This window comes from Pipistrellus hanaki (assembly GCF_964339955.1).
Source record: "Pipistrellus hanaki genome assembly, chromosome: 11".
Classification (NCBI taxonomy): domain Eukaryota; kingdom Metazoa; phylum Chordata; class Mammalia; order Chiroptera; family Vespertilionidae; genus Pipistrellus; species Pipistrellus hanaki.
This window is the reverse complement of record NC_140513.1, coordinates 65,140,582-65,150,776: the sequence shown is the minus strand read 5'-3', so window position 1 is coordinate 65,150,776 and position 10,195 is coordinate 65,140,582. Positions and strand designations below refer to the sequence as shown.

The 10,195-nt window shown below is 44.5% G+C and overlaps 1 protein-coding gene across 1 annotated transcript in view; it reads left to right on the top strand.

The window, feature by feature from the left end:
- The first annotated feature begins 222 nt into the window (after positions 1-222).
- Positions 223-10,195, top strand: part of HABP4 (hyaluronan binding protein 4) — a 42,647-nt gene continuing 32,674 nt past the window's right edge. Inside the window, exons 1-2 of the mRNA XM_084898984.1 lie at positions 223-768; positions 4,800-4,962. Of these exons, the coding sequence (XP_084755110.1) occupies positions 366-768; positions 4,800-4,962 (566 nt within the window). The 5' untranslated portion in view covers positions 223-365. The remainder of the gene's footprint in view (positions 769-4,799; positions 4,963-10,195) is intronic.

Here is a 10,195-nt window from a genome sequence, read left to right as displayed (position 1 = left end):
ACAAGTGGTCTCAACCCACCCACACATGCGGGCCTGCCTGGACCACAAACTCCGCGCTCCTCCCGGTAGCTCTGCCCCTCCCTGTGAGTCGAGGGGTGGGGCATAGAGGTCGCAGGACGTGACAGAAGCCGGCCTCTGATTGGCCTGCCAGGCGTGCCCGCTAGGAAAAGGGGCGTGTCCGAGCGCTCTGATTGGCTGTCTGCCCGCGGCGAGGCGGGCGTCGGGGGCTGCGCGGGGGCCCGCGCGGGGAAAGAGGGCACCGGGCAGGGAGGGCTGCAGCGACGGGCGCGATGGGTCCTCGCCGCCGGCTCCGCTGAGACTCGCTCGCGTGGGCTGCCCCGGCGGGCCCGCAGGGCCGCGGCGGCATGAAGGGCTCTCTGGGGAGCCCCGTGGCCGCGGCCGCCGCGGGCGCCGCGATGCAGGAAAGTTTCGGCTGCGTCGTGGCCAACCGCTTCCACCAGCTGCTGGACGACGAGTCTGACCCGTTCGACATCCTGCGCGAGGCCGAGCGCCGGCGCCAGCAGCAGCTGCAGCGCAAGAGGCGGGACGAGGCGGCGGCGGCGGCGGCGGCGGCCGGGACCGGTCAGCGCGGCGGCCGGAGCCCGGCCGGGGCCTCGGGCCACAGACCCGGCGCGGCCGGCGGCCGGCGGGAGTCCCAGAAGGATCGCAAGGGCCTGCCGGCCCCCGGCGCGCCGCAGCCGGACAGCCCCGGGGGCGGCCCGCAGCCGCCCGGGACGCGCGCCCCGCCGGGCCCCTGGACGCCCCCGGGTGAGCGCGGCGGCGGGCGGGAAGGAGGGAGGGCTCACGGGGGTCACCCCTCTGCACCGCCCCGCGCCCCGCTGGGAGGCTGCGGCCTTTGGGGCGGCCGGGAGGGGCCGGGGGTCCTGGGAGCCGAAGCCGGTGGCGGGAGAGCGGGGTGGGCGTCGTCGCGCGCTCTGACCTTTCCCAGTCCCTTGGGGGGCGGGGGGTGCAGCCTCGGGGTGCGGGCCTCACCAGCTGGGCAGAGGGAAGGGCACTGCCGGGGGGTAACCAGGGGGGTCGCTTCCCCGGGTCTGCCTCCTCCAGCCGCCCTCTGCCCGGAGCGGGGGAGAGGCGGGGGCGGCGGGGCGGGAGGCGGGGGCCGGGACGTGAGAGGCGCGGGGAGCGGCCTCTGTGATGGAGGGAGGCCCGGTGACCGCGGAGGCTGTGACGTCGGCGCCCGCGGATGCGGAGGGTGGCGCGGGGTTCCCGTGCCTTCCATCCCCTGGCCGTAGCCCCCCGCATCCAGCCCCCCGCATCCAGCCGGCCTTATTTCTAAACACCGCACGTGGTGCCGGCGGGATGCGGGCCTCGTCCTTCCCTCTGGCTGCTTCCTGTCACCTTGGCCACCGGCTCCTGCGGGCGGAGGGGGGAGGCTCACCGGGACCGCATCAGGGGCGCAGCCAGCGGAGCACACCTGTGCGGCCCGCGGGCCTAAAGCAGGGCCCCGAGGTTGGCCCGAGAGGAGAGGGGGACTGAGATGTGTGGTTCCACCCCTGCAGCTGTCGTTAGCCCTGTTTTCAGCTCGGCTCTGCCGGCCAGGGCCCCCTGCTTAGTCAACATTGTGCCCCCTCAAATGGGCAGTGACAGAATGGTTACGGAGATGTGAAGCTCAGCATACGGCCAGTAATACTGTGATAACTGTGTAGACTCCAGCGGGGGATCCCTTTGTGAGTTAGATAAATGTCTCCCACTACGCGTGCACCCAAACATAATATAATATTGAATGTCAACTGTAAATTGAAAAATTACAGAAATATTAAATTGTGCCTTCCAACCCTGGGGAAACAGCCGATTTAAGTATTGGAGCTTTGACTTCTGAAACTAGGTGATGTTTACCTTTAGCTGTGAAAAGTGCAGTCCAGTGACATCCCTTGGGAGTCAGGAAATAAGTCAGTCTAATACAGATGTTGAATTTATTTAAAAAGTTATTTCAAGACCCCTTGGTAGGCCAGTAAGTTCATAGAGTGAGACTTGAGATATGATGTGAGACTTGAGATATGATGTACATTTTGTAGTAAGTTATATTTTTTCCTCAAATTTATTTAGCCAAATATAGTAATAAAAGAATGGAGAAAGGCTAATAAGCTTTTCCTCTCCCTTTATAATTTAACAAATGAGAATGGATATTTTATGCTGTGAAACTGCATTTAGTGCTACTAACATATCACTTTTTAACTCTTTCAAAATTAAGAATGCCCTGTATTTTTGTTATAAAGTTTGAAACAAGTTAGAAATGTATGAAGTAAAGTGGAAATCCTTTATTTTTCCAATTCTTAACACCTCGTATTTATATACATTAATGCACAAAATTGTTTCCTCTTTTCTTATTTTTTAAAATATATTTTTATTGATTTCAGAGAGGAAAGGAGAGGGAGAGAGATAGAAACATCAATGATGAGAGAGAATCATTGCCTTCTGCTAGCTCCCCATTGGGGATCCAGCTGCACCTGACCTGGTTCACAGGTCAAAACTCAACCACTGAGCCACTGCAGCTGGGCCTATTTTTTATTTTGTTTTCTAAGTTTAAATGATATAAACTGGGTTGCAGTCTGCTTCTTTCACTTAGCCTTGTAATCTAGTATGTGGATAACTTTTTTTGTCAATTATTCATGATCCAGGTGATCGAGGTTTTAAGAACTATACGTATTAAAGTTCTTTAATTTTGTAGTTGGAATGGAAATTTTGTCTTTCTAGTTCTTTTTTCAAGTATGTGTTATTTCAGGAACTAACAGCTCATTAATTTCTGCCTATGCAGTTACTGTACTAAGCTTCTCTGTAATGGATGTTAGAGAGCTACTCTCAAAGTTTTGTAGCTCTAATTTATGGACTGTTCTTTTCTAACACTCAAAAAATTTAATTTAGTTAGAATATTGTGAGAGAGCCAAAACCAGTTTGGCTCAGTGGATAGAACATCCGCCTGCAGACTGAAGGGTCCCGGGTTCGATTCCGGTCAAGGGCATGTACCTTGGTTGTGGACACATCCCCAGTGAGGGTTGAGCAGGAGGCAGCTGATGGATGTTTCTCTCTCATCGATGTTTCTGCCTTTCCCTCTCCCTTCCTCTCTGTAAAAAAATCAATAAAATATATTAAAAAAAAAAAAAGAATATTGTGAGTCAATACTTAGTGTAGTTAAGAAACAAAGTCAAAACATGGCTTATAATGGAAACATTTATTAATCTCAAAAGGATGTGGAAATGTTAAGATTTTCCCATTGAGGTTTTTAGTATCCTTCACTATTTAGCAATATTCAATGACCCCTTGAGTAACTTGGGTCCACTTACATGTGGATTTTTCAATTGACCCAAGTTGTTCAAGAGTCAGCTGTATGTTGACCCTTGTGTGAGCCTTGCTCAACGACTTTGTTCTTGAAGTCCTCGGGGGCTGTTTCGTCTTTACTTTTCTTAGCCTTTCTGGATGATTGTTTTTAAGTCAAAGTTCAACTTTATTTTGTAGAAATCTCATTGAAAATTTTATTGTATGTGGTGCCTTTGTGGGCTTGGCGTTAGATCAGCGAACCAGCTGCGTGTGCCAGCCTTCTAGTGGAAAAGGCTAGTGAAATTCAGTGTTTGCATTACCCACTTGGAGCTGCTGACCCAGCACAGAAAGCAGCTAGGTTCAATTGCAGTCTTCATCTTTTAGCGCTGAATTGGGGGGAAACAATTGTACCCCTGCTGTCTTTTTTGTTTTGGGTTTTGAAGAAAGAATGAAATATTTGTAGGGTGTTGGAACTTTGTTAATAAATGTGCCCAAATTATAAAATTCAGACAAAATATTAAGTAGGAAAATGGAAAAATACGTGTAAACATCTTAAGAGTCATGTTTGTTTGTCTAACTTGGAGACCAGCTGTTTAAAAAATACATTTAATATTTTTACAGCCATAGAACCAATCGAAGGGTAATTTATAGAAAAGTCAAAGTACTGTAATAAAATTATAAATAATGTTTGAGATGGGGGCCTTTTAAATGTGTACAAAGAAAAGATAAATGTTTTTAGAATATTATTTTGAAGTGACAAACATTCTTCATGACAAACATATTTACCAGGTATTGCATGTCTATCAAACACTGACTCTGCTTACAGTTGTTAAAGCATCGAACTGGAGGGGAGTAGCGTATGGGGAGATGAGAGAGGAAAATGGCCGGGTCGCCGCCCCAGCTGAGTACCGGCTCCACATGTGAGAGATGCCTGTTTGGGTGCTGATGGGCCCATGTATGATTTGGCTAGACAAGTTTGGCCTCATATTTGAGAAGTATGATCATAAATATCAGGAAATAGCAGAAAAATCTGTTTCTAAACAAAAGCAAGATAATTGTGGTATAAGCTGTATTTAAAAACAAAAACCTTAGTACCGATGATAAACTATACTTGGGGTTCTAAGAAAAATTTAAAGTATAGGATAGTTATCTTAGAAGTTTCTGGATATAGCTTATTTAGTAAAGCTGCTGTTGTGAAATATCATTGATTTAGCAATTATCTATATCCTAGCTATCACAGAGTCATGGTGCAATACCTATAATTATAGGTTAGTTGGTGTAGTCTGTTTAATTTTATCATGCTTTTCATGACATAAGAGAAAGCCTGTAATTCAATAGGAACTTGAAACTTTTATTAAAAAGTAATCGATACTGGCTGTAGTAATATAAGCAACTTTCCTTCTCTATACTTCTACAGTTCCCGTGCCGGTGGTTTCTAGAAGCGTTAAGTGTAAAAGTACCTGTGAGTGACGTGCTGCTGTAGACCTTGTATTCACCTCTCCCCTCTGATTCTTTGCGTGCAGGCCAGAAGCGAACTCCTAGAAGAGGGGAGCAGCAAGGATGGAATGATAGCCGGGGGCCAGAGGTGACACTGGATAGAGCAGAGCGGAGATCCTACAGGGAATATCACCCTTATGAGACGGAGAGGCAGGCGGACTTTACACCTGAGAAGGTTACGGAAGAAAAGTACGTACTGCACACAGATCTGGGCGAGGAGGGTTTAGGAGCCAGAACGGTTCTCAGAGAACTGCTAGCCTTGGTGACCTCTCGTGCTGCCAGTCCCGGGAATAATTTAAGTAGCACATCATATTACCTTAAGTGCCACATGAAGGATCTTCCCTTTACCTCCTAAATGACCTTAAGTCTTGGTTCAGGCAATGATTTTACAATTAAAAAATGAAGTCTTTATTGCTAACTATGAAAAGCACTCTCATAAAAATACTGCACAGAAGTATGTTCAAGTGGTCACATTTTTTTTTTTTTTTTAAGTTTAGGCTAGGGATATAATTATGTTTTTGGTTTAGTACTATTTTAGACTTGATGAATTTATTTTATATTGGTTTTTATTGTTTGGAAGAGGGAGAGAAATAGAAACATCAATGATGAAAGAGAATCATTGATCGGCTGCCTCCTGCACACCCCCTCCTGGGGATCGAACCCGCAACCCTGGCATGTACTCTGACTATAATTGAACCGTGACCTCCTGGTTCATGGGCCACTGAGACATACCAGCTGGGCAATACTTCTTCAACTTCTTGATTACTAATCTCATTTACAAGTTTTAACTAAAGAATTTAGCTTTGTAAAATTATACTCGAGTCCATTAAAACAAGCCTAAAAAACAAGAAAGTCCCGCAGACTAGCTCAGTGCGAGAGAGCTGAGCAGATGGTGACTTCTGCAGATCTGTTCGCTAGCAGTTACATGTCTAAAACATTGAAGTGGTGTATCTGCCACCATGTTGGAGGTGGGGGTTAGAAAAAGGTTTAATTCTGCCCTTTTTTGGAGATTGCTTAAAATTTGCTGTGTAATGGCCAGTCTGCATGCTTATAAAGAGCTTCTGAATCAGAGCAGCTTATTTTAGGAAGCATTTATGTATTATTTTTTTCTCACTTCAGGAATTTACTCTGTGGAAATAACAGAATTATAGCTCAAAAGCACAAGCTCATGTTTCCAGGGTTGTTTTTTTAGTAGCAAAACTATGAGTGTTTAAAAAGGATAAGATAGGTCTTTATATAGTAACATGGAAAGATGCCTATTAAATGAAATCATACATGCAAGCAAGGCAAGGGGTAAGGGTACGGTGGGATATGGGGTTATGGAGGGATTTTTTTTTCTTTTTACTTTAAAAATAATTTCAGATTTGCAAAAAGTTGCAGTAATTATACAAAGAATTTCCATACACCATTATCCATATCCCTTAAATGTTAACATTTTATCACATTTGCTTTATTATACTCCTCTTCCTCCTTTTCTTTCTTTTCCCCTACACATTCATAGTCTCTCTCTCTGTGTAACACACACATACACAAAACTTTTTTCTTTGTCGTTTTAGATAAGAGTAAGGTGCAGGAATGTCCCTTTATCCTTAACTATTTTAAATGTATTTACTAAAAACATGGTACAGTTATCAAACTTAGTAACTTCAGTACAGTTCTGTTGAAAAACTGTGTAATTCACAGGTGATTCAGATTTCCCCAGTTGTCTTAGTGGTGTCCTTTAGCAAAAGAAAAAGAAGTCTGAGTCCGGGTCCAGTCCAAGAATGGGCATTGCCTTTGGTCTTCTTTAATTTGGAACGGCTCCTTAGTCTCCCTTTCTCTTTTATGAATTTGACTTTTTTGGAAAAGGACAGACTGTATGTTTTGTAGAACAGCTCAGAATTTGAGTTTGTTATTTCCTCATGGAATGAACTTATTTGGCAGGAATAACACAGAAGTGATGTTTCGTGCCCTTCTCAGCACATCACATTAAGAATCTGTAGGAATTTTTACTTTCAAGGAAATTTGAAATTTTTTTTACGTCATGTGCCATCAGAAAATATATGTTCCTTCATTTCTTTAAAACTACCTTTCTATTAATAAAGGTCCATAAGATCTTTAATAAAAATTTTTATAGTCTCTTGAAACAATTTGGAAAGCATACTAATATAAAATTATAAAGAAAATTAAACTACCTATCTTACTGAGATGATTACTATTTTCTTCCTTTTTTATTTTTAATCCTCACCAGAGGTATTTTTTCATTGATTTTTAGAGAGGATAGAAGGGAGGGAGGGGTAGAGAAAGAGAAACACCGACGTGAGAGAGACGCTTTGATTGGTTGCCTCCCACACGTGTCCCAACCAGGGCCGGGAACCTGTAACCGAGGTACATGCCTTTGACCAGGAATCAAACCCTTGCCCCTTTGGTCTGCAGGCTGATGCTCTAACCATCGCACATCTGGCTGGGGCTAAACCACTTTTAAATATACAGTTCAGTGGCATTAAGTCCGTTCGCATTGTTGTGTAACCATCACCACCATCCTTCTCCAGAACCTTTTCACTTTCCCCAGCTGTTCCCATTAAACATCAGCTCCCCATTCCCCATATAGAAACTTCATTCCCTTACCTGTAAAACATACTCCTGTCTAGTTATTAGGATTGTTGTACACGAGTGGATGATGGTATATAAAGTGGGATGCTTGGCTCCAAGTTTTTTCCTTCTGCTTGTGCTTATATAAGAAAGCTTCCCAAGTGGAATATAGGATTCCTCAGTCTCACCAACCTGTGACAAAGAAGATACAGTTTATAATAAGGGGAAAGTAAAGAGGCAATTGAGAATATATTTAATTAGGGATAGGAGTAAACTTGTGGAATAAAGGAAAAATGATTAAGGACTTATAATATGCCAGAACACACAGGTCTATTTTTAGGGTCAGTTTCAATCACTATTATAGCTTAAATGAATTTGTAGTTTTGTGCATATCTGATTGGATTTCATCTAAATTTATACCTGATTTTGACTGTTGGCATTATTTTCCTTGTATGTTGTTTTGCTTCATTTCCTCTCAATTTTTAGGTATCTTTTTTTCTTTTATGGCCTGATTAAAAATTTACTTTTCTTTGGTCATTGTTTTAGAACTCTGCTTTAGGTACTTTAATATAGAATCAAACATTTTTTTAAAAACATATTTTATTGATTTTTTTACAGAGAGGAAGGGAGCAGGATAGAGGGTTAGAAACATTGATAAGAGAGAAACATTGATCATCTGCCTCCTGCACACTCCCCACTGGGGATGTGCCCACAACCAAGGTACATGCCCCCAACTGGAATTGAACCCAGGACCCTTGAGTCCACAGGCCGACACTCTATCCACTGAGCCAAACTGGTTAGGACATAGAATCAAATTTTTCAACAATAATTTCATTTAAAAATTTGGTTTTGCCCTGGCCGGTTTGGCTCAGTGGATAGAGTCTGAAGGGTCCTGGGTTCAATTCTGATCAGGGGACATGCCCGGGGTTGTGGGATTGATCCCCAGTAGGGGGCGTGCAGGATGCAGCCGATCAATGATTATCTCTCATCATTAATGTTTATTTGTTGTCTCTCTCTCTCTCTGAAATCAATAATAAAAAAAAAGTGTGTGTGTGTATGTATGTGTGTGTGTGTGTGTGTATATATATATATATGTATATATATATATCGCTTCTCGGCCTTTTGGCTAAGATCAAGTGTAGTATCTGTTCTTATCAGTTTAATATATATAATATATATATATATATATATATATATATATATATATATATTATATATATAAAGAAAACTGGTTTTGGTCAGAGGTGATTGGAGACAAAATCCAACTTAAACATTTATTTAGAATGGTGTCTGGCATAAAGTTAATGATTGATGCTTCCTTACTTTTTTATCTTTTTGAGTAAGGAGAATTGGGAGTTTTGTATCTTTTTACCCGTGATTGAATAGTAGCTTTTAAAATGTTTTTATTGATTTAAGAGAGAGAAGAAGGGTGAAGAGAGAAACATAGATCTGAGAGAGAAACACCAATCGGTTGCCTTCCGCATGCATCCCGTCCTGGGATTAAACCTGCCACCCGGATCCTGACCGGGAACTGAACTAGCGGCCTTTTGACCTTTCCATGTACAGGATGATGCTCAATTGAGCCACACTACTAGTATTTTAATGCAGCATTTTCAGCCATAGATACAGACCTCTCGTCTTGGCTTTGGAGCCACAAATAATGCCCCATTAGATTTCAATAAGCAATTTTTTGTAGTTTTAGATGTTTTTAAAAACCTTGACAAATTAAAAAATATAATTTGTCTTATTAAACTAGGGTTTAGTGATGAGAAAGATGTGTCTTCCTTCAGGAGCTTTGAGTCTAGTGTAGGGGTGTCGAACTCAATCAGAGAAGGGGCCAAAATCTAAAATCCAGCCTAAATCGCGGGCCGAATGGTTTACTGAACAGTCATAAACTGACAATGTCATAAACTGACAGCGGAGTGCAGTGATGACAGCGCGGTGCGGGCCACATTGCAAGGCCTGGCGGGCTGGATTTGGCCCACGGGCCTTGTGTTTGACATATGTGGTCTAGTGGAAGAGAATAGAGTCCTTGTGGAGTGATGGTGACCAGCAGTGAGGCAGCACTGGGTATGAGGGAAGTGGGCAGACAGTCAGGCTTGGGTCCGGTGGGTGTGGCAGGGGAAAGGAGGAGTGGAGAATGGCCCCAGTAGCTGGCTTGGGTGCTCTTGTGTTGGGAGTTAGGGACCATAGGAGGAGCAAGGGGTCACTGTTGGTCACACATCTGCAGGGCTGGGGTGTCCAGGAAGAACCTGGCTCTGTGGCCTGGAGTCAGAGAGACCTGCATGGGAAACATGAATGAGGGCCCTGGAGCACTGGCATGGAGGCGAGGGCGGTGTGCAGGGGACAGGGGGTTGGGAGTGCCAGCACACTTCAGGACAAATGGGGATCCAGAAGAGCAGGCAGCTGTGTGCGGAGCACCGACACGTGGGTGAGAAAGGCAAGGTGCGGAGCTTTTCCCTTTGTGTGACCCCGAATGGCCTGCCTCTGAGAAGTAGCAGTGGCTGTGGAGCAGGAGGAGGAGTACCTTGTCAATTTTGTACCATGTTTGGGTATTACCTATTAAAAAATTATTTTTCAGGACAGATAGGGAAAGAGGAGCCAGGCAAGTCAGAGGAAAATTAGTGGTTGGCAGTGTCACATGGTGAAGAGGGTCAGATGGCTTAAAGACAGACGTTACTATTGAGTTTAACAAGAGATTGTCTTTAGCTGTTCTTGGATGTTTATGTAGAGAATGGGGATAGCAGTCAGGTTATTTCAGCCCCAGATGCCACTGACTGGTTGTGTGCTTGGGAGGGACCATAATTTGAAGTTTAACCATCTTTTAAATTATACAGACATTCCAAATTTA